Here is a 24,860-nt window from a genome sequence, read left to right as displayed (position 1 = left end):
TTGTACCGGTCAAACCGGAAGTGACATAAGTGAACCTTGGATAGGGAAATATAAATTTCGGGATCGCGGAATACAATTTTCACTGTTCCCTGCGACTTTCAACCGGGTAAGCGAGATAGTAAAGCATGCGTTAAACAATCCGCGCCGATGTCAAATGATTTCGGCAACTTTAATTTATGACGGTATTTACAGTCTAAATATTTCACTGAGCAAATTTTCAAGTAGGAGAATGTGATATGCGACGTGTACAGTTTCCGTAAATGCCTGTTAGGAACCCATCGGAATCTCGCTTTAATTTGTGACGCGGCTACCCCTTTACACCCCGCAAAATTAAAATTTCCAAATAGCCTACCTGGAGAGGGTAGGGACAAGAGAGTAAATCTCCCTCCTCCCTACTTTTTGCATCAATTTTTCTCCTCCCCATGTCTCCTTCCCTTAACTCTCTCTCATCTCTACCTATTCCAAACATTTCTCGGCGCGGCGCTTTCCTAAATCTCTTTTTCAGATTGAAAAAAAAAACGGAAATACGGTATAAATACATGGAACATTTTATTTGGAGACAGTATGAGCTAGTATGGGTACAAATTATTTGTTCTCGGGGCGAAAGGGTTCATCAGTTTTTCAAGTTAATAAGTTTGTACCGGTCAAACCGGGAGTGAACACAATAGACATAAAGGAATCTTGGATCGGGAAATATAAATTTCGGGATCGCGGAATACAATTTTCACTGTTTTTTGCCACTTTCAAACGGGTAAGCGAGATAGCAAAGTATGCATAATTTAACAATCCGCGCCGATGTCAAATTATTTGCGCAGCTTTAATTTATGAAGTATTTACAGTCTAAATATTTCACTAACAGATTTTCAAGTAGGTGGATGATGTGATATGGGACGTGCAGTAGAGGTTTTAGTTTCACACGCAGTTACCGTAAATGCCTTTTAGGAACCCATTAACCTCTTTACACCCCGGGTTTACAATAAAACGGTAAAGTCTGCGTCGAGCAAGGTGGCCTTTACAAACCACAGCTTATCCCGGTTTCTGTAGCATGAAGCGACTAGGAGTATTGCTACTACTCCCCCCGCCCCTGGATAGGATGCTTCCCCCCCCCCCTCAAACATTAGTTCGCAGGTACCCATTTATTCACCTGGGTGGAGAGAGGCAAAGACACAACACACTGACCGCGGCCAGGCTCGAACCCAGACCGCTCTATCCGGAGTCCAGCGCGCTAACCATTAGGCCACAGCGCCCCCCATTTAATGATAGGTACAAAGAAAGTTGCATCAAGTCCCGCAGTTCTTCCCGCACAATTAAAATTTCCAACTAGCCTACGCGTTCTGTGTATTTCTGGTTTCTTTGCTCCCACCGTTTTCTCCAGAAGTACCCACAGCAAGATGTTAAGTGACCAACAGGGAAAGGGAAAGACGAATTGATGATAGGCCCTTTCTCACTCCAAAGGGCGTTGTACTTTTCAGGGATTAAATGTGTTTGACTTTCGGGGATTGTGGGAGGGGTAAGGGTGGTTATGTGCCCTTATGCTGGACATGACAAACTAATGCATACATTTAACATAAGGCAGTCTCTTTTTTCGCAAGAGCCGCCGGTTTTGCGGAAAAAATCCTCGTTGCTGCTCATTAGGTAAAGAGGGGAAAAGACGGAAGCACTTCAACAAGCCCGTAAGACTAACAAGTTTTATATTTCATAATGTCCTGTCATAAACAATTAGTAAATTCAATAGTCACCAACTTAACAATTTTTTCAAATTTATAAGCTTACGTTTATTTCCAAACATGTACAAAATCACACAGCAATAAATTTGGACCTTGAAATTTATTTTAATTTTATTTGTATTGAGTGGAATTATTTACTGAGTTTTACTTAATCCTTAAGTTCTCTATGTATTGAGCTATTCTGGTCAATTCGTTATACTTTTTCTTTGACCAGTACTAAAAAAAACTATTTGTGAGAGTGATTTTACTAAACCCGTAAAATAGTTACTACACTTTTAGATACTATTAGACACTAATTCTATTGTTTTTCTCTGTTTGCTTTTGACTTTTACGCACTAATTGTTAGATATTGTTTCACTCTAAACATGCCTACATTTAAAAAAAACACTATCTCTTTTTCACTTATAATAAATAAATCAGTAACAAGCATCTTTAGCAGAAAAAATAGAGTGGTATAAAAAAACTAAAACCATAATATACTACAACGTGCCTTGTAGAAGACTTGTATTATTGTATTATTTACATATCAAATTCTAACAATTTAAGATATACAATCGATTATGATCACAAAGAGATCATTATGTACACAAAGAGAAAGCTTTAAGCTTAATATACAAATCAAATTTTTACCTTGTTTAAAATAAAGTTATATTATCTTAATTTTTAAAAGCGTCCCTTGGGTTTTTACTTCATTTAATGTCATTAAAATTCACCATCTCGGATTTTACTATTTTATATGACGTCGGAAAACATACAATCTTTATTTTCCACGGTAATAAAAGTTCAGCAAAAGCTGCTTTTCGATATAACTTGTATACATAAGTTATAGACTGGACGCCAAAAAATTCAACAAAAAAACCCTTATTAAGTGTTACACTACTATATACTTATACCAATATTCCAATACATTACTATACCCTCGTAAAACAAAGTTGATTTATTTATTTGATTTATACTATACAATACCAGCAATTGGGTATGTATGACGACTTGATGGAGAGTCCGGAGAAAGCCACTCGAAGTACAACCACAAAATTGCTTCATGAGCTTGGTTTCTCAATAAGGTCCAGTTCCTTTTCAGTATTTTTTATTATTTGTTGTAGACTGCCCACCAAGCGTGCGTTCTTGAAAGTCATTAATACAGTTGTGGCAATTCCTCCAAATTTTCAGCGTGCTCTTCCTCTTCCTCAGAGGAGTCTAACGTTTGCTTTTGCTTGTCATTCATTTCCTTCAACGACCCTTCCATCTCATCTTGGGACGCTTTTCTCTCGTCGCCTGATACTTTTATTTCCTCGATTCCATCCTGATGAACATCAATCTCTTCAAGCAGTGCTGTTACCTCTTTAGTTTGCTTGTCATTCATGTCCTGCAACGACCCTTCCGTCTCGTCTTTTAGTAATGTTTTAATCTCAGTACAAAGTTTTTCGTTTTCCATTATAACTCTCTTGATAAATGTGTTTATCTCCATCCCTCCTGTGGTGTTCAACATTTTCATCTTTGCATGAAGAAAAGATAGAAGAAGAGAACGATTCTATTCTAGCGTTATTGCAATACCTTATTTTATTACACGACTAAGGCGGTCCGAGTACCAATAACTGAATCAGCCAATCAGATTACCTTATTTCCGGTCCCGCGAGGGCCGATATTTTCCAAGTATCGGACCGGGTTTTGTCCCGGATGATCCCGCGCTAATTCCAGCGCGATTTAGCGCAAGATTTTTGCAAGATTTTTTTTTCGGAGTTTTTATTGCTTTGAAAATGAAATGACCTTAAACACAGAAATAATTATAACTTCTTTTTAATAGCGCGCGGAAAAGTTTTGCCGCACATTGTTTTCCAGGACATCTACCGGGTAGCAATTCTCACTACACAAAGTTTCCAGTCGTGTAATAAATATATCTTATTAACCACGCGCGAGGGCCGTACTGGGCGAATATTGGCCCGAGGTCTTTTTTGTACGGACCTCGCTGCGCTCGACCCGTACAAAAAAGACCGAGGGCCAATATTCGCCCAGTACGGCCCTTCGCGCGTGGTTAATTAACAATTATCCTGCGAAATCGCGCGGAATATCGCCCGATACTTAGCCGACGAGGCCGTAGGCCGAGTTGGCTAAAATCAGCCGATATTCCGCAAGATTGAGCAGGATAATTGTTTTATTATTCAACAACTCGTCACCGAAACACATTTTGCAGATAGAAAAACTGTATTTATGCAGCGCTTTACAAGATTTCGGACGAATCTTCGCAGCCTACGTATATCGCAGGATATCTGTTATGTACGGATGACAGATAACGTTAACATTTTGACCATATATGGGCAGCGCGCGCATGTGTTGAATAATAATAAGATATATCTATTCTAGCGTTATGGCAATACCTATGGCTTCCCACCAATGTGGCCCGAGTTCGATTCTCGGACCCGGCGTCATATGTGGGTTGAGTTTGTTGGTTCTCGTCCTTGCTCTGAGGGTTTTTCTCCGGGTTCTCCGGTTTTCCTCCCTCCACAAAAACCAACACTTCTAAATTCCAATTCGATCGGGAATCCGAGGGCCACAGGTTTGTCAGTCGAAAGACTGTTATGTGCAACCCTCGTAAAACAAAGTTAATTTATTTACCGATATCATTAAACCACAAACGACATTTTATATCGCATAACCACACGGACGTTACTTTACCTCTCGTTTGAGCACTTGATTTTCCTGCTGCAAGGATATTCGTTGCTCCTATAAATATGATGTAAATAATTAGTAAACTGATCTCCAGAGTATTCAAAGGTTGAACAGGACCCTCGCGCAGGACCCTTGCTCATTAATAAATACACCAGTCAAGTTTCTTGACTAGGGGCTATCTTGTAAAGCTTTAAGAGGCAGTCGCCATAATTCCGTTCTGCTAATTTTCGGATCAGTAACACAATTGCCTTCAAACTTTGCCTACGAGTCTATCTTAATTCAAAAGCAAATTAAATCACCTTAGTTTTTGCAAATATCGTAAAATAATTTTTTTATGAATTTTTTTCGATTGGACCGCGACTGGCCTATTTTTAGCAATGGCGACAAGTGAAAAATAGGAAAATTGTCGAGTTCACCGCTTCAAAATTATAAGATATTAGGAATTGTTTTACTTTTCCTGGATTAAATTGAACTTTATTTATGCAAAGCACACAATTTCGGTTCGTTTAAAAGAAACTTACAATACGAAATAATTTTTTGTTTGCAGCCTACTTCGCCATAAACGCCAACAGCTCAAAAATGCACATTTTCAACTGGCCATTGCGCAAAAGTCCAACTACTTCCGCGTAATATTTGTATCCATACCAACTAAAAAGAAGTCAAAGAGCATAGAAATGTAAAAATATGTTGTGGTTTAAGCGAATTTTTAGCGCAGCCAGGCAGCAACTTTGCTGTTGTTGCGAGCATGTTTATTTACATTGACACAAGAAAGTCGCTCACGCGAAACGAATTTAGCATGAATAACACAATATTTCGCAAACGTCCTAGCTTAACAAAACTTTGAAATAACAGCTGACACAACAAAACATCATTTAAGACCCGAAAACCTCACCAGCTAGTCAAAAATATATATACTGTCGCCTACCTGCAAGTCAACTGCACAAGGGCAAGTCCGCCATGCAATTAGATTTCGCATTCCTTTCTAGTTTTCGTCGAGCATAGTATTCGCAGAAAGTTTCGAATTAAAACCATTGCCCATAAAACCATTGCCCATAAAACACTTTGCACAAACCATATGATTCCGATAATATGAACAAATGAAGGAAAGTAGCGGGCAGCACAACCGAAGAAATTAACCGAACACAAAACATCGGCTTGAACGCGAACGTTGATTGAAAGTTGTGTCACGCAATCTAATCTAACCACGTTATGTGCCAACTGAAGAAATCAATAATTGACTGTACAAAATTTTAAATATTGTTTCACACTGTCCGGAGCCTGATGTTGTGCTGTCTTCGTGTGTACCATTTTGGTGAGTTTAATTGAAGCCAAGCGTGCATTATTTACCTAGGTTGTTTTGATTTTCTGATTTCGACCACTTCCGGTATATCTTCCTTTCTTGATGTTTCCATCTGTAAAATTTTTCGTTCGCTTTTCAAATACAAAAAACTCACTTTAGTAAAATGATATATAGTTTCTGTTAAGTTGTAAAAAAATTTGTAATCATTTTGGTGAGTTTATATTGAAGCTAAGCGTGAATGATTTACGTAGAGTTTCTATGTAGGTTGTTTTGATTTTCTGTTTTCGACCACTTCCGGTATGTGTGTGTGCACGTGTGTGTGTTGGGGGGGAAGGGGGGGGGGGGATTAGGTCGCTCGCGCATGAAGGGAAACTTCACTGTAGCTTGTAGTTGTTTAAGCTCCATTTACATCAGAAATGGTTAAAAATGTTTATTTGATATGTGTTGTGTTTACGGTGTGGCGCAAATTGTTCCTTAACAAGAAAATACTGACACTGAGTGTTCTGTATAATGTCTCTTTTTTACGCGTACAGAGGCCAATAAAACAAAATCTCTGTCACGTTTATATGAATGTAATGTGAACTAGGTTTACCAACCTGATCCAATCGGGACAACCACTCCATGGAGTTTCATAATCTCCTTTGCCATCCGAGCATTTATTTATTACAATTTTATGGCTAAGGCTAAGGCTAAGAAAAACACGGCCAAAGGATGAACTACAAAAGAGTCAAGGACCCCATATTAAAGCAGATCACCTAAGATACTAAGATAAAAATACAAAAAAGAAAGTGAAATTATAATAGTAATAAATAAGTAAACAAGAAAAATATTTAAAAATTTTGCTGATCCATTTATAACATCTCTGCTTTTGATGGCTTTCTTACAACCGCGGTGGGTTGGATACTGGAATGGCCTGCGCTGTTTCCAGTATTCCCCAAGTGAATGACGATGCTTAGGACATTGATGGAGGCAATTCAAAAACACCGGCTCTGGCCAAAATAAGTTCGTGTTCCGTCAAATTTCCCGCGACAAACACAATACCATACTGACAATACATTACTTTATTTAAAGTGGGAAACATGCTTAGCTTAGAATAGCTAGTTTACAGATGTTCCACTGAAATAAGAAATAAAAGAAAACTAAAATAGAATCTATAAGAATGGCACGAAGTTAAGTGGTTAACTACCAGGCCCGTAGGCGGGGGGGGGGGGTTCGGACGACCCCCTCCCCCCCATTGAAAAGGTCCGGTCTGCGGAATGATACAGCATATTGTCCGCTTAAAAGAATTTTCACTGACGTTATTTGTATTCAGGAGTGAATTTATTTTCAACAAAAATAACATAATAAACTAGTAAACCTTTCACCTGTATTCCCCTCTTTTCCAGTTTTCAGACTAGAACCAAAGGCAGATCGTATCACAACTGCATCTCATATTGATTCCACTGATTTGAATATATATTGCAGCCCGTTTAACAAATTTCAACAAGTTCTGAGAATTCGGAAGGGTGGGCTTAAGCAAAACGCTTCTCTTATGCAAAAGTCTCATTTTTAAAGCCATCGACATCTGCATGCTGTAGCAACTGAATGCGAGCATCGATGGGGAAGGTCGCTTGTCTAACCTTGCTCTTCTATGCATCTACTATGATACCCCTGTGCACCTTGACGCGAACGAAAGTAGGCTGTTGAGCTCACTTACACCCCGTAGACAATAAGCTCTGATACGTAACGGTGGTAATGGCTTGGCCAGCATATATATAGGCTAGTACTCTAGGGCATACAAATTTTTCAGCATCGTATTTTTTCAGTTCAGGCTGGAGCTTTTTTCAAGTTAAAATGAAAGGCAATATTTACTGGCAACGGATCACATAACTCTACCCTTTCGCGATGAGATCAAGGCTCATCGCGCAAGTGAAAACTGGCTCCGGACCAATGCAAACACGTACAATGTTATGTGGCGTTAAAGAAAAGCTCGTTTATATAGGAATAAGTGAAAGTGCAATCCTCTGTTGTGAAATCTTTGACTTTATGTGCTTCCAAAATACAAGAAAAATCGCCATAAAGTAAAAAAAAAAATCCCCATGGAAGCGTACCCACTGTTGGATCCTCGAAAACGGCGGCCCTTGCGGTCCAGTTAACCAGATCTATAGTCCAGTCCCTGAACTCTCCCTTCCGCGCGTCCTTTAGTCTACAGCTCTTTAAAGCTGGCTTTGTATCGCCCCTGATGGCATTTTGTGTGCACTGCTAAAGTGAATAAAGAGAAAAAATACTAAGCAAATGTTCAGTCCAACTGTTTGGTCCGCTTTAAGAGAAAACGAACCTACCCGGGCAAAAACCAGGCTACGGGCCTGACTACGGAATCATTACAATCTCCAAAGCGAACGAGCTCGGTTATTCCTCTTGGATTACCACAACTACCTTTGTACTTCGAAGTGTATGCCAGAAAGCACAACTCCTCCATTTTGTTGGAAAATGTGAAAACTTCACGAGAACAAGACAAAGTATGATTGACATGTGCTGGATGGCGGCGGGTTTTTATAGGCCTCTTTTTGTTTTTGCTTTTTTCATTCCTGATCATCCGCATATCTTTTTCATTTACATATTTGTTAACAACTAAACAGAAACTATATATCATTTTACTAAAGTGAGTTTTTTGTATTTAAAAAGTGAACGAAAAATTTTACAGATGAAAACATCAAGATAGGAAGATATACCGGAAGTGGTCGAAATCAGAAAATCAAAACAACCTAGGTAAATAATGCACGCTTGGCTTCAATTAAACTCACCAAAATGGTACACACAAAGACAGCACAACATCAGGCTCCGGACAGTGTGAAACAATATTTAAAATTTTGTACAGTCAATTATTGATTTCTTCAGTTGGCACATAACGTGGTTAGATTAGATTGCGTGACACAACTTTCAATCAACGTTCGCGTTCAAGCCGATGTTTTGTGTTCGGTTAATTTCTTCGGTTGTGCTGCCCGCTACTTTCCTTCATTTGTTCATATTATCGGAATCATATGGTTTGTGCAAAGTGTTTTATGGGCAATGGTTTTAATTCGAAACTTTCTGCGAATACTATGCTCGACGAAAACTAGAAAGGAATGCGAAATCTAATTGCATGGCGGACTTGACCTTGTGCGGTTGTCTTGCAGGTAGGCGACAGTATATATATTTTTGACTAGCTGGTGAGGTTTTCGGGTCTTAAATGATGTTTTGTTGTGTCAGCTGTTATTTCAAAGTTTTGTTAAGCTAGGACGTTTGCGAAATATTGTGTTATTCATGCTAAATTCGTTTCGCGTGAGCGACTTTCTTGTGTCAATGTAAATAAACATGCTCGCAACAACAGCAAAGTTGCTGCCTGGCTGCGCTAAAAATTCGCTTAAACCACAACATATTTTTACATTTCTATGCTCTTTGACTTCTTTTTAGTTGGTATGGATACAAATATTACGCGGAAGTAGTTGGACTTTTGCGCAATGGCCAGTTGAAAATGTGCATTTTTGAGCTGTTGGCGTTTATGGCGAAGTAGGCTGCAAACAAAAAATTATTTCGTATTGCAAGTTTCTTTTAAACGAACCGAAATTGTGTGCTTTGCATAAATAAAGGTTCAATTTAATCCAGGAAAAGTAAAACAATTCCTAATATCTTATAATTTTGAAGCGGTGAACTCGACAATTTTCCTATTTTTCACTTGTCGCCATTGCTAAAAATAGGCCAGTCGCGGTCCAATCGAAAAAAATTCATAAAAAAATTATTTTTCGATATTTGCAAAAACTAAGGTGATTTAATTTGCTTTTGAATTAAGATAGACTCGTGGGCAAAGTTTGAAGGCAATTGTGTGACTGATCCGAAAATTAGCAGAACGGAATTATGGCGACTGCCTGTTAATTCGCTACATTTTAAACATCGATTTCTCTAAAATTTATCAAGGATATTAAGGGATGATGGAATTACATCTTGATTGTCTTTTTACTGAGAAGTGACCGTTGTCTGTGATGTTACAAGCTTTCAACAGTTTAACTGCAGATAACGTGATTTTGTATCCAAGTTTTCAGCTAGCACAGCGCACCGAATTAAATGATTTTATAACCTAGTGATAAATCATAACCTCTTTTGTGCTATGACAAGAACGAAATTTTCGATTTCAAAAACTGCTAGAAGTTAATGGCTTCTAAGGGAGTCAGTAAAAATGTGAAAACTAAACTTTGAAACATGCTATCTTCATTTTGAGAAGGACGTTTCAAAATTCGCTCTTGTCATAGCACAATAGAGTACACCAAGTTCATGCTCCTCGCGAATCAATTCCTGAAATTCTATATCGGCGGAGAAAACTTAGACACAAAATTGCAGGTTTTGAGGCTTCCAAAGACCAGTTCCGAGTCAATGTTTACAGCAACGTGTGCTTTATTCAAAGCTGTGAATCTAATTATGATAATTCGCTTTGTTTCAGTGCATGGAACACAGCTGAGAACAATAACGTGTAGTTAGTTGTACGAAAAAAATTAAGAAAAAACATTCTCATGAATATTTCGTTTGTTGTCGGCTACACTCGTCGCAGTTCGTGCATACTCTTTAAATAAATACATATATAATGATTACAAGGGTCCTACGCCACCTTTAGGTTGGCTCTCATATCATCGCCCCAATCGTTTCTATCGCATCGATCGTTTACAAATACTGAGACGATCGTAGGCGATCGAAGCGATTGGAAGCGATCGGAGTTCTCATATGATCGTCCCGATCGCCTGGTATGAGCGAAGACCTAAGAAAAACCCAAGAATTGCTCGGAGGCGAAGGATATCCGGAGTTTGAGAAGCCAATCAGAGCGCGCGAGCAACGCTATCCACTGTTTTAGTATGTACTAAACTGACTAAAGTAAATAAAAAAGAACCTCTATGTAACGAAACCCGGATACAGCGGACATATTTTGCCAGTCCCTTGGCCCTTCGTTATATCGAGGTTCCACTTCACAAGAAGAATATAGCGTTTTGGGAAACTAATACAACTTTGTTGTCATAATGTTCACTAAAAAGGTAAAAAAATTATTAACAAGGCTACAAAGTTATAAAATTTTAAAAAGGAACCGAACGTTTTCGACTTGTTGTCATCATCAGGGTTAAAAGCCGTCCGTGATTTACATCGTTTTTATACTCAGGCTATTCCCGAAGGGAACAACTGCACAACATAGCCATTGACTTGTTTGTTCAAAGTTGGGCTCTTTTGTTGGATAATTAGTCCTTCGATGATCTTTCTCTTAAAGTACGATCTTGCCGAACAAAGGACTTTCCACTGGAATGAGTGGCTTGGGTTTTCTAAAAGGTGACGTGCTGTTTCCGAGGTGTGGCAGATGTTCGAATGTTCAGTTATTCGCACTTCAAGATTTCGCATTGTTTCACCTACATAGTTTTCTCCGCATAAACATTCTCCTTCGAAGATGACGTGAGACTTGTGAAGGTTTTGTGCTTGAGACTAAAAAGGCTTTTGATTTGAAAATTTTTTATAACTTTGTAGCCTTGTAAATAATATAAATACAACTTTGTAATCTTCATATAAAAGAAACGAAGAGATACTCCATGTTTGACCTAGTGTGCACAGTCAAGTGCTCCCACTCCCCTAACCCTTTACAAGAATAAGCAATTAATTGATTATTGAAATTTATTTCTTCACCAGTAAATTAACCATTCAAGTTTACACCAAAGATTAAGCGTATTGCAGTTTACCGGTTTATTGGGTTAGCGGATGACAGCCGTAGCAAACCATCACAAAAGTGCGTTCTGTTCTAAAACCAGCACACACGCATGTACATAGGCGTACCTGAAGTCGTCTTCTTTCTCGCTTTTTTTCTATCTCTTTGGCTGCTTCCAAGTCATATCCATACAGGCGTTCCAGTAGTCGTCTCCTCTCTTTAAATCTTTCCTCTGCTAGTATCTAAAACAGTTTCAATAAACAGTTTTAAGGAGATACATCAACTACAAATCCAAACATTCTTTTGTTTTCGAAAACCCCCATGTGAAACGTCGTAAAGTAGAGACGGATCACGACGGAGAAACATTTGTTTATGCAACAGTGTTTCAATATCAACTGCAATACCTCATCCTTCACGATTCAATAGAATCAACAAGTTTACCGCCTTTTCATTTATGCACATGTAGTGCTGAATTGCGAACAAGAAAGAATGGACTACAGTAATTTCTAAACGGACAGCCGGTTAAAATTTGTAATAGAGCGGCTTTTACTTAAGTGTCGAAAATTATTCGCGTTTGCTTTGGTTTTGCATTACTATGCTTAGTGATTGGTTTAAAATAGTCACACCACTTTCTCAGCCAATCAGAATTAAAACCAAAAAGCAATCGTGACTAGCTCGCGCATCCCAAACTTCGTGGCGGCTGCACGGTTTTGATTGGATTGTTTTACGTTCTTTGTGACTGGCAAGAATGATTGCTTTGGTTTCACGACAGTCGATTGAAAACTGCAACAGGGCCGATCAAGTTACAGTACGATGGTTTATTTTGCTCCGTTGTATTTCCAGTAAGACGTTAAAACACGTAACATGAAACTTATGCTTATCTTTACAACCGTAACATCACATTTTTTCGTTTGTAACATAATACTTTTATTTTTCTTCCAAACCCTGTAACATGATACTTTTGTTATTTTATTCATTTTTGAATATACGGCGATATCGAGGGTTTACCGTACCCAAATTCGCAAGTAGCCAATCAGAAGCGCGATCTACTGTCCTGATATCCTACGATATCAAGTCACTGACCTGATATGCCCCATATCACGGTCACTTTGAAGTAAAGTAGTGTTACTGTACGATGAAATGAAAAGAGGTTTTACCAAGAAAACAGAACTTTGTAATTTAAATTTAGCGGTGTTTAGCGGTCGTAAAAAGAGAAAAACTTTCCCGCCAAAACTAAACTTGAGCGCGCTCGCCAATTGTGCGTTGTTTGCTGACGAGTACTGAGACATTCAGACTAAAAAATGGAGTCGGAAGTTCCAAAGTTTTCGCTTAATTTTAATTTTGAAAATTTAGAGAATGAAACTCTAAACAAACGAGTGGAAAAAAAGGAAGAAGAGGAACTTGGTAAAAGTGTTGAAGACCAAGTCAACGCAATTTGCAGTACGTACCTTGCAAGCATGGCTTCAACAAAGCGATAAATATAGCCGGATTTTTGGCTGAATTTAGGTACGGTAAATACCTAATCGTACCTTTTTGGTACGCTTCGGCTGCATATCAGGCTCGTTTGGTCTCGCCATGGGTATTTTGGCTCGACTGCGTCTCGCCAAAATACGAACCATGGCTCGACCAAACTCGCCTGATATGCAGCCGAAGCGTACCAAAAAGGCACGATTAGGTATAAATATGTAGTTGCTTTCCTTTCATTGATTGAACCAATTATAACAGATATCAGTTGCTTAAAGAAAACACTTTTCAGTTTATGAGACATGAAAAATAACCTTTCTTAAGGAAACAGAACAGAATTCTTTGACGCCTTCAACTCTAATTAAATGAATTTGCCTTTTTAACTTGGCGCCACGGAGACTACAGGAATCCTACCGCAGGAAGAATTATGGCCTGCGTCGCAAACGAACTTAACCTAGCTATACCGGGGCTTAGTTCGTCTGCGCCTCAGGCTAGAAGAAACGTAGCATGCAAGCAGGCTTACGTTTGGGATTACACGCGCGATTGGCAATGTCATGGGAACGAGTTGGCAAGTAAAGCGAACCAGTGAAGAGGCTCCGCTCGCTGACTCGTTCTTACGGCTACTACTCGCAGGCTAGAAGGAACAAACCATGTTCCTGAGAGTTCCAGTATGTAATGTAGACTAACAAAGAACTTGTTCTAAAAAGAATAGCACCAAAAGGAGAGCACAACGTTACCCTTCTGATCTTCATATAAAACTGACGGAAAGATATTCCATGTTTTACCGAGTGTAGTCCCTAACCCTACCTCCTTTACAAGAATGATAAACTAATTGAACTCAATTAATGATTAATCATTAAAGTTAACACCATAGTATTTTAGTGAATAGCGTTTTGACTGATTAGCGGTTCATTGGGTTAGCATGTTAAACCATCACAAAAGTGCGCAATGCAATAAAAACAACACATATTCATGCACACATGGCGTACCTGTTGTATTATCCGCAGATGGACTTCTACTTGTTGTAATGACCTTCCTATCCCCAGTATCTACAACAGTTTCAATACATAGTTTTAAAAGGATTTTATTAACTATATGTTTACTTCATTCAAATCAAGCGAGAATCCAAACATTCTTTTGTTTTCGAACCCCCTCTGACACGTCGTGAAGTAGAGACGGATCGAGACGGAGAAACATTTGTTTATGCAACAGTGTTTCAATATCAACTGCAATACCTCATCCTTCACGATTCAATAGAATCAACAAGTTTACTGCCTTTTCATTTATGTACATGTAGTGCTGAATTGCGAACAAGAAAGAATGGACTACAGTAATTTCTAAAAGGACAGCCGATATATTCTAGATGTAAAATATGTAATAGGGCGGCTTTCACTTAAGTGTCGAAAGTAAATTGCGTTTGCTTTGGTTTTGCATTACTACGCTAAGTGATTGGTTTAAAATAGTCGCACCACTTTCTCAGCCAATCAGAATTAAAACCACAAGCAATCGTGACTAGCTACCGTGACTCGGTCGTGCACACCAAACTTCGTGACGGCTGCTCGGTTTTGATTGGATTGTTTTACGTCCTTTGTGATTGGCAAGAATGATTACTTTGGTTTCACGACAGTCGATTGAAAACTGCAATAGGGCCGATCAAATTACAGTATGATGGTTAATTTTTTATGATTATTTGCTCCGTTGTATTTTCAGTAAGACGTTAAAACACGTAACGTGATACTAATGCTTATCTTTACAACCGTAACACCACATTTTTTCGTTTGTAACAAAATACTTTTCCTTTTCTTCCAAACCCTGTAACATGATTTTTTTGTTATTATTTTCTTTTTTGACTATACGGCGATATCGAGGGTATATGTAGTTGTTTTTCCTTAAGTGATTGAACCAATTATAACAGATATCGGTTGCTTAAAGAAAACACTTTTCAGTTTATGAGACATGTAAAATCAACTTTCTTAAGGAAACAGAACAAAATTATTTGACGTCTTTAACTCTAATTAAATGAATTTGCCTTTTTAACTTGGCGCCACGGAGACTACAGGAATCCTACTGCAGGAAGAATTGAAGGCACACGGGCAAGAGTAACACTTCGAGTTTTGGCTAAATGGAACATTGTCAAAAACAACTCCAAATTTCGCATGCAAGTTTGTTTACGTGTGCTAAACACTGTCCTGTGTTTCATTTCGCTGGTCTTTCCTTTTTTTCGAAAAATAACACATGCAAAAAAACAAGGTTTTTGCTGGCGGCGTCTTTAGGACTTTTCAGTCTTTGACAAACGATAAACAAAGGAAACCTTTTGTTCCTCAAAACAATGAAACCATGCATGTTCCTGAGAGTTCCAGTATGTAATGAAGACTAACAAAGTACTTTTGTAAAAAGAATAGTACCAAAAGCAGAGAACAGCGTTACCCTTCTGATCTTCATATAAAAGTAACGGAAAGATATTCCACGTTTTACCGAGTGTAGTCCCTACCCCTACCTCCTTTACAAGAATAATAAATTAATTGAACTTAATCAACTAAAACAACACACATTCATGCACAGGCGTACCTGTTGTCGCATCCGCCCTGCATCTCCTTTTTCTCTTTGCAGTTCTTCCAGCATCTACAACAGTTTCAATACATAGTTTTAAAAGAATTACATTAACTACGTGTTAACTTCATTCATTTAAAGCGAGAATCCAAACATTCTTTTGTTTTCGAAACCCCTCTGACACGTCGAGAAGCAGAGACGGATCGAGACGGAAAAACAATTGTTTTCATAACAGTGTTTCGATGTCAACTACAATACCTCATCCTTTACGATTCAATAGAATCAACAAGTTTACCACCTTCTCGTTTAAGTCATGCTGATTGCGAACAAGACCGAGAATGGACTACAATAAGTTCTGTAAGGATAGTGTATATATTTAAGATGTAAAATTTGTTAAAGAGCGGATTTCAGTTGTGTCGGAAGTAATTCGCATTTGCTTTGGTTTTGCATTACTACACTAAGGCCCGGGCCAAACGTCAAACTTCACATTAGTCGAACCCAATGCAAATGACCAAAACCTATTGTTTTTGTTTATTCCTTTGTAATGTACTGGCTTACGTTTAGGAATGCACGCGCAATTGGCGATGCCACGAAAACGAGTCGGCGTTGTGGAGTTGTTTTGTAAACTTGGTATTGTCAGTGTCTGTCACTGGTTCACTGTTTGTTTGATGCTCAATAAAGACAATTTTGAAAAATAGTTAAAAAGAGATGCGAAATTGAAAATCTATGAAATTTGTCTTAAGAAATAGGAGAGGAAACACTTTTTCTGAGATTTGAGACTGAGGTTTATCAGCTAATATTTCTCCGACAGGATTGATAACCATATTTCCATATTCTTGGTCACCATTTCATGTCCAAGTGGAAAAACATCAGATTAATTAAAGCTTTATTTACTATGTAAGACTTTACCTGCCACATTTCACCCCAAAAAGACACCGAAGATGCCGAAGGAGAACTTTGAAGATGACGACGTAGAGTAGGAAAACATGCTAGAAAAGGACCTGTTATACAGAACAGACAAAATGCAAGGCGACAATAAGTTGATGAGAAAGTTTGCATTACCTCTGCCTCACTTTTACATGCAACCTAGAGAGCCTCTCTAGGTTGCATGTACTAAAGTGAGGTTTACCAAATTCTTTGGCATTTTTCATCTGTTAGTTAATTTTTTTTTAAGCCAGCTAAATAAGTTCTCAACCATAAATGTTATTTTTCTTCACGCTGCATATGTGAAAACAATTGGTTACGAACTGGTGCAGCTGTTCTTTGCAATCCTTTGTAAAATATAATTATGCAGTGGCTTATTTTCGCTAATCTTTATACTTAAAGTTTATTACATTTGTTTTAATACAACTAAGGGCCTGATTACATGAGCCGGGCTGGCCCGGTTTGCCGAGATGACTTTCAGCCCGGTATTACATGAGCCCGGTTAGCCGGGCTGGCCCGGTTTGCCGAGATGACTTTCAGCCCGGTTTTAGCATAAATGATCAGAGCATGAATGATCTTATTCACCTTTTTCCGACAATAAAAAAATTATTTGGTGGTTAATTTTTTGCACTTATGCAGCTGGATGGGTTAAGTTACCTCTACATCCTATTTAGAAGGAGTAGCATTGATTTTTTCGTCGGATATTGTACGTGCTCGGAAGAGAAATTTAATGCTGGCCCGCTTAGCCGGGCTGGCCCGGTTAACTCGATTACATGGAAAATTTTCATCCCGGCATCGCGATACCGAGATCTCGGCTAACCGGGCTGGCCCAGTTGTCATGTAATCGCGAAGTTGATTTTTGTTGCGTTTAACAGACGTGCTGAGATCTTGGCAAACCGAGCCAGCCTGGCTCATGTAATCAGGCCCTAAAAAGCTAACTCTAAATTTGAGAACTTGTGATGTCCTTTGAACAGGCCTTAATATTTCCACACTTCTGCTCCAACTATTTTGCTGAAACTTGCTAAGGGAATGTACCAAGTCACTACAAATTGATCCAAGAAACGTATCACCAAAATACAAATACATCAGCAAAATGTTACACTGTGAGCGATTTCTTTCATAAAGTGGGGTCCACTTCATCTTAAATATCACATAAAATACTTCCCTCCAGTTAAATCGAATTCTATCATATTATTACTGAATGACAGGTCAATATTTTCCCAAAGTTTACAGCCATTGCGCTAAAGTCGAAAATTTATGACCAAAACTTAAAGATTGCCACTAAATAACTACAGAGCCACCTTAATATCTCAACAGAAAAGCAAAAGGCCGGTTAACTACCCCAGAGTAGTTAACCATTGATTTTCTATGATTCTCCCCATTGCCTTCAACGTAATTCTTCATTTGGATTTTTTATGTATTTCGATTCCTGTATCACTGAGCTGTTTTAAAGTGATATTTGAATCCATTTTCAATTCCCGTAAAATCTGAAAACAGTCTCTGAAGTGTATTGTGGGATCCTTAATTCAGTTTCCCCAGGTTAGCCTACCAATGAGAAGTCGAGTGTTGGACAATGCACGTGCAGTACCTGATCAGTTGATAAACCTTCTGTTCTGGGGTTGTTGTTTGCTGTTTTCGGGTGTGTTCAGGGCTTTACAGATACCAACATTAATTTCTGCTCAACTCCATGAGACAGGAGAGACATCAACAAGGATGTAGCTAAGATTTGATCACAGGCGGAATATTTGGGTCACATTAAAAGAAAGATCTAAGCAGACACAGTCTCTTAGCGAAAAAAAGGCCTCAAGTCCTGGTTATTTTTTTTTTGCTTGATCATCATATTTATACTATCTACAAATGTACTTTGAAACTCTTATTTATTTCGCTATTTTTTTCTTTTCAATTTCAATTGTACAATGTATGCAATGTAATTAAAATACTTAGAGGTGAATTCCTGAATCGAAAACCTTACCAAAAACCTCTTACTCCCTCAATTTCTGTAAGGAATGCTAATAGACTAAATTAACCTACTGTCATCCTCGGAGACCCAGGGGCAGTTAGTGGGGCGAGGGAAACACAAAAATGTGGGTAAAGAATAGTGCGAAACTGCAGGGAAAAAATTGGCATATAAACTAAGTTGGAGGGACTGAAAAGTGCCCCTGGGTAAAGAGTCTTACCAGACTAGTTCAAAAAGCTCTCTGAATACTGTCTCCTGATTGGGCAGAAAAATCTTTTGTATTCCCTTTGTATTATTCTGCTCAGTCGGCGACCAGCCTGACTACAGTCCTTTTGGTGTGTTCTCACACGAAGCCAGTTCACTCACCATATCTGTCTTGCTTGTTTGCCAAGAATTTGCTCAGGAAGGAAAAGTTTCGGCTAGTGCCTCCCCTGGTCAAAAATGTCAAAAATTTGACGGCCATGCCTGCAGGAAATCGCTTCCCTCTCCCTACTAACTGCCCCTGGGTTTCCTAGGATGACCTACTGTAAATAGTGCACAGTTTCATAAAACTCTTCATTAAAATGATAAACCATGGGATAAATTTATGTACCACCATGTGAAAAGTGATAAGAAAATAATTGCTTCAAGCATGGGAACAAAAAGGATAACACAACAACATCAAGTACATCGAACAGAATATCTTACTTTTAGTCGTGGCTGTTTCTTCATGACTTGGGTAAGCATTTGCTTCTTGTTGCCTGATACTGGTGTCATAACTCTTCTGAGTTCCCCCTCCAACTGCCCCTTCGTCTCTGGCAGTTGTGTTGTCTAAATCTGCAACAGCTATCTTACTTGATATATCATCTATGGAAGCGGTTGATCTTCCATTTAGTTCTTTCTTGGATCCTCCATTATCTGGGTAAGTTCCTGAATACCAACAGAATTCTTAGTAATCATAAAAAGAACAGATCTAAAATAATTTCATTTCACAACTTTTAAAACTTAGATCAGAGACATAAACACTCTATCGTTTTTATTGTTCACCACCAAATTTTCTTCCCTGCACCCATTCAAAAACAAGCATCTTAAATTATATTTTACTTTTACGGATAAACGACTTAATTGGAAGCCAAAATGTTACAAACGAAACAAAACCAGACAAGAAACCCACTTAAGCAGTGAATTTTTTTTCCTGTCTCCACGGGAGTGAGGCCCACTTGTTTACAAAATATTTTCTTAGACGGTCAAGCACTCTGGCCTGTTAGTATCTCTCCGCAGATGAACATTATCGAACCAAGTGATCAATTTAAACCAATCAGAATCTGAGAAAACTTAGTATTGAACTATAAGAGATGACATATTGCAAGTTTTGAGCTTATAATCTAATTGTTAATATGTGTCAGCTACACAATAGTAAAATATTCCTCCAAAAATAGAGTTTTGAAATCAGCAGAAGGCTAGCTTGTCTTCATTGCTACATGTTAGGTCTTCCTTTGGGATATGTTTTAAATGAGATCGAACTAAAGTTTGGAAAGTAGGCCTATATGTATTAATCCAAACCTATATAACATAAAACAAACTTTAAATAAATTATTTCACATACCGTCATAGTCATCTGAGTCTGTGAATAATTGCATTTCTTGCGTTTCATCCACACATGTTTTTTGCTGCCTTGAAGTTGTAGTGTCCACAACTTGCGATGTGCTCAACCAATTAACCAACCCATCCAACACCAAGCCAGGTTTAGAATTAACACTGTAAGGTTCCTCATTGTTTTCATCATCATCATTCTTCTTTTCCACAACGTTCTCTAGGATCTCGAGAGCCATCTCAAAAGATGAGCATTCTTGTAAGAAAAGGCTTGACCTTTTTCTTATCTCTTTCTTCAGTCCTCCATCTTTAAAGCCAGGCTCTGTGTACAAATAAAAACAATTTTAAAACAACAAGTCTAAACTACACGAAGATCATTTCAGTTTCATGACTATAATATGTTTCGTAACTATGTGTGCTGGTCTTTTATGCAAGGTTTTACGCTTAGAAATTAGAAACTATTTTATTGCCAGTGCAAAGAGAATCCCAAAGAGTAACCACCACTGTTTATTGGATGGTGGGAGCTACCAATGCGACTAAAAATTTAAAAGAAACTCAGCATTTATTACTCCAAAACACAAAGAAATGATCGATGTACAAGGGCGTTATGTTTGAATCATCCCAAGAAGATATCGTTTAACTACCTAATTAAGCATGAGACATAAGACGTAGGGTACCCCCCTAAGTAGAGTTGGCGCGCATGCGCATTCTTACTTGTTGTTGGACCACGAGGCGAAGACGGCCGCCATGTTGAATAGGAATTAAAATGTTTTGTGTGTTCTACGAGTGTTGTTTTGTTCGACTGACCTTGGAACCTGGGACACAAGCACACCAATAATACAAAATTGAAATGAATTGTTCTACACACCTTCGTCATCTTCTGAATCAGACAATCCTACATCAAGTTCAAATGAGCCACAAGCTCTTTGATTTCTGGCAGTTGTAGCATCACCACTTCTCCATTCAGTTCCCAGCCCTGCGAGCAAGTCAAATCCATTAGATAAATTCATGCTAGGTTTAGAATTAGCAGTGGAAGGTTCCTCACTGTTTTCTTCCTCATAATCCTTCTCTATCACAACGCTGCCTATCTGTATTTCTGCCTCAGGTGGGAAAACAGCATCAGGTATCTCCAATGATGCACCTTCTTCTAAGGAAGAGTGTGACTTTTCGCTTAGTTTTCCCTTGGGTGTTCCGTCTTTTAAACAAGGGTCTGTAAGTAAAAACATTTTTCAAATTATGACAAGTAACAAATTTAAACTACATGACATGTACTGATCAGATTTATAATTATAGTGTGTGCTTGTCATAGAGAAACTGGTCTAATGTGAAAGTACGTTAGCTAATGTTTTTAGAAACTATTTATTCTTTAAAGTGCCCCTGTGATCAAATTTTTGCTTTTTATTTTTTTACATTTTCGTGAACAATTAGAATTTCTTACTTACCTTGCCAATTTTCAATCTATTACGAACATCAGAAGTCGTTTTATTAGATCATTTATTCCAGAGAATTTACGGCCGCCATTAATCAACCTTGTTCCAAGGCTTAGAGAAAGTGACGTCAAAGGCTCAAAAATACCTCACGGGTTGAAATTATAATAACAATCAGCATAGAAAATTGCACGAAAAACAAGTGCAAAGTTTTTGTTGCTTTTCGCGTGATTTTCAACACTTATTGTTATTATAATTTCAACCCGTGAGGTATTTTTGAGCCTTTGACGTCATTTTCTCAAAGCCTTGGAACAAGGCTGATTAATGGCGGCCGTAAATTCTCGGAGATAAATGTTCAAATAAAACGACTTCTGATGTTCGTAATGGATTGAAAATTGGCAGGATGAGTAAGAAAGTCTAATTGCACATGAAAATGTAAAAAAATGGAAATCAAAAATTTGATCACAGGTGCACTTTAAGGAAGGCTTTGACTTTTCACTTTAAGTTTTCCCTTCTGTGCTCCATCTTTTAAACAAGGTTCTGTACACAAAAACAATTTTCAATGACAAGCAACAAATCTAAACTATATATAAAAAAATAGAATCACAATAATTGCCTAGGATTGTGATAACAAAACTAAGCCTTTATCTAATTTTACTGTTAAGTTGTAGAGACTAAAGCAAACATAGGCACGCTAAGCGTGCAGGAGTTATTTTTTCAATTTATGGGGTGGCTTGGGGTGAAACTGGGTGATTGCCCTGTTGGGATGATTTATGTCATGGGTTGAGCTATTTGTGTATGGCGGTCCACAGAGTCACTTTTTTGCACAAAATTTGTTTGGAAACAAAGCAATTTTTACGTACACTTTGATACCTCAGTATATTCAATACGTAAATTTTCATCATTTTAATTGAAAAACAAGAACTAATTTAATTAACAAAATGTAACGAAATGGCACGTTCTTATTCTGTTTAAAGCGCTTATTTTGTTTCTAGCTTTTTAACAACCGTAACATGATGCTTTTTTTGTTACAGTATACTTTTGGCTTTATACCAAAAACTGTAACATGATACTACTGTTTTTTCTTGAAAACAAACGTAATACCATACTTTTGTTTTTCTCGAAAAAGTCAATGTCTCCATTTAACACGCTCAATAGTCATTGAACAAAAAGTAATAAACGAAGTAATAAACGAATCAAATCAAAAACCATCTCTTCGGGATAGTTCTTTAAAGCGCAGTACACCTGGAGTATTCGTTTCCTGCCAGAACTATTCAACAAACAATTTGGTTCATTGGCTTGATTTATACAAGAGACGGATGATCCGTCTTGACGAACTTGCATTTTAATCCCTTTCCATTTCTTCGACTCTTTGCAAACATACCCACAGTATTAACATCATAATGACAGCATTATTCTTCAAATCTGCTTTGTGCAAATGTTTTATGTAGTTTTTACTACGATCAGGAAAGCTATCCTCTCCAAAACGAATGCTCGAGTAAGACGAATAACAATTTTGTGTTGGGACTTTGCTGACGGCCTGTGCGTTGGAAGCAGGCGAGCGTTACGAAAAACATGTTTTTAATCCAGGGTTAATTCACAACTCACCAATTCCGCCTCCTACAAATCTAAAATCTCGAACGAAATCGCTCACTACAACTGTGTCAGATTGCTTCTTCTTTATAAACTACAATTTGATTGGTTCTGATAGAACCTGAAACCTGATTGGTGTGACAAACAAACATACATGTACTTCACACACTGACTAGACCGTACATCCCACCGACTAAGAGCTATTTTTGAAAAAATAACTCCATTGGCATACAGTATGAATCACTATCATTTACGTCATCGCCATCACAATTAATTTAAACTATATATCAGTGACACAGTTAGTAAAAACAGATATCCATAAAAAGATTTAAAATCAGCAAAGCACTAGCTGGTCCCCACCATCACATGTGAAGTTTTCTTTGAGAAACTTTTTAAGTGAGATCTAACAAAGGTTAGGATACAGTAGGAGCTAGTAATGTCATTGTAAATTTGAAAGAAACTCAGATTTATCATTCCAAAACATAGAACATATGATTGAACATGGCGATTTTGTTTGGACCATCCCAATAAAGTAAATTTAAAATGAAGTATTTTACACACCTTCCTCATCTTTTGAATCAGACCATCCAACATCAAGCTCTAGTGAACCACAAGAAGACCTTTCTGCATCCGCAAAGTAATCACTTTCCTTGTCTTCATCTTCAGTTTCACCACTTTCTAAATCTGTTTCATTTCTAGTAAGAGCTGAAGAAATGAAGCCACAAAAATTTATATCCATTACTGTACAAAAACACAATCCTACATGTTGCAATAAAACCAAACATCTTGTTTCCGATTGGTTCTCTAAGGACCCATTTGTCACATAACTGGAGTGAGATCATGTGTGCCTGATTTGAACTTTCCCCCATCAAATTACTATACAAGAGACCTATACTATTTGCGTGCCAATCACAAGCAATTAAATGAAATTTTAATATTTTTAATATCCTTTCAGAGACAGGGACCAAACATACAAAACGCTTCTTGAAAAAAGAAGACAGTATACTGTGTTCTTCTGCACTAGTTTTGTTTCCTTTTTTCCTCCACTAGTTTTGATTCTTTAAGCATATCTTATATTACAAGCCTTGGCCAAAGAGAGACACTTGGGCGAAAAGTATCATTTAATACAAATTGCAAATAGTTTTAAAAACTATTAATACAAGAAGTCCATAATCCATACTTACAAGATTGGTTTTGAATCTTGTTAACTGCTACAACTAGTTCCAACCAATCAATCATATTGGACTGGGCATCACCACTACCTTCTTTGGACAGTCTGCAAATACAATTGAAGACAGACATGTCATTATCATTATCGTGTTTTATGGGGTTTCAGTGCTCAATATTCTAAAGGCATCATGGCAGTGTGTAAGATAATACCCAAAATCAAAAGTGCACTGGAGTCGAGAATGCTGACATTTTTGCCCAAGAAAATTCCCAAGAAAGTGTCAACGAGATGGGAAATCCTTTCCACGAAGTAGCCAGGCGTAGAAGAGGGAAATATTTCTCAAAGTTTTTACTGGGATCTCTACGCATTTTTTGTATGTATTTCAAGCTCAATTAAACGACAAAATAAAAGTAATCAAAACATTTGCCAACTCTATATAATTATATTGCAGGGTAATTTCAGTAATTTCTTGATTACTCATCACAATGCGTTTATATTCAACACATTTTACCCTCTGCTGACATCTTGTATGTAACGGGCTAAGTTGTCATGGCCATTGGCCCTGGCAACATCCTGTAGTAGTTGAGTGCCATTCTTGTAAGTGTTATCAAAGGTTTCTCCAGCTGAAGTACTGAAGATCATTTGGATAAACTGCCTGGCATTTGTTTGAGCTGCTGTTAACAGAAGAAGGTAGAGCACTTTGAGACCTTCGGCTTGTTTTGTTTGAACTGAAGAACCTAAAGAAGAAAGATAAAAAGGAAATTTGCCAGTCAGTTAATCTTCAGTTGACCTTTTATTTGTTATGTAAAAATTGACAATCCA

General features: G+C 37.9%; 2 protein-coding genes across 2 annotated transcripts in view; both read right to left on the bottom strand.

The window, feature by feature from the left end:
• Window positions 1-2,685: 2,685 nt before the first annotated feature.
• LOC144638877 (uncharacterized) lies at window positions 2,686-11,647 on the bottom strand. The gene is made up of 3 exons (XM_078498173.1): window positions 11,512-11,647; window positions 4,401-4,448; window positions 2,686-3,222 (listed from the first exon to the last, which is right to left on the bottom strand). Exon 3 carries the CDS (start codon window positions 3,220-3,222, stop codon window positions 2,863-2,865), a length of 360 nt encoding a protein of 119 aa, XP_078354299.1. The 5' UTR covers window positions 4,401-4,448; window positions 11,512-11,647; the 3' UTR covers window positions 2,686-2,862.
• The window catches only part of LOC144637595 (uncharacterized), a 28,513-nt gene continuing 14,501 nt past the window's right edge, over window positions 10,849-24,860 (bottom strand). The window contains exons 12-21 of the mRNA XM_078496658.1: window positions 24,550-24,775; window positions 24,055-24,146; window positions 23,432-23,575; window positions 20,719-21,060; window positions 19,864-20,172; window positions 18,966-19,187; window positions 16,307-16,398; window positions 13,837-13,896; window positions 11,512-11,625; window positions 10,849-11,166 (exon numbers count right to left, since the gene is read on the bottom strand). Of these exons, the coding sequence (XP_078352784.1) occupies window positions 10,849-11,166; window positions 11,512-11,625; window positions 13,837-13,896; window positions 16,307-16,398; window positions 18,966-19,187; window positions 19,864-20,172; window positions 20,719-21,060; window positions 23,432-23,575; window positions 24,055-24,146; window positions 24,550-24,775 (1,919 nt within the window). The remainder of the gene's footprint in view (window positions 11,167-11,511; window positions 11,626-13,836; window positions 13,897-16,306; window positions 16,399-18,965; window positions 19,188-19,863; window positions 20,173-20,718; window positions 21,061-23,431; window positions 23,576-24,054; window positions 24,147-24,549; window positions 24,776-24,860) is intronic.

Source organism: Oculina patagonica, chromosome 14 (assembly GCF_052425735.1).
Source record: "Oculina patagonica isolate OP01 chromosome 14, crgOcupat, whole genome shotgun sequence".
NCBI lineage: Eukaryota > Metazoa > Cnidaria > Anthozoa > Scleractinia > Oculinidae > Oculina > Oculina patagonica.
The sequence above is the reverse complement of the archived record's forward strand: the minus strand, read 5'-3'. Positions and strand labels throughout refer to the sequence as shown.

What these genes read in the sequence shown, in the direction of transcription:
- LOC144638877 (XM_078498173.1), bottom strand. Translation starts at nt 3,222, where the DNA reads ATGAAAATGTTGAACACCACAGGAGGGATGGAGATAAACACATTTATC.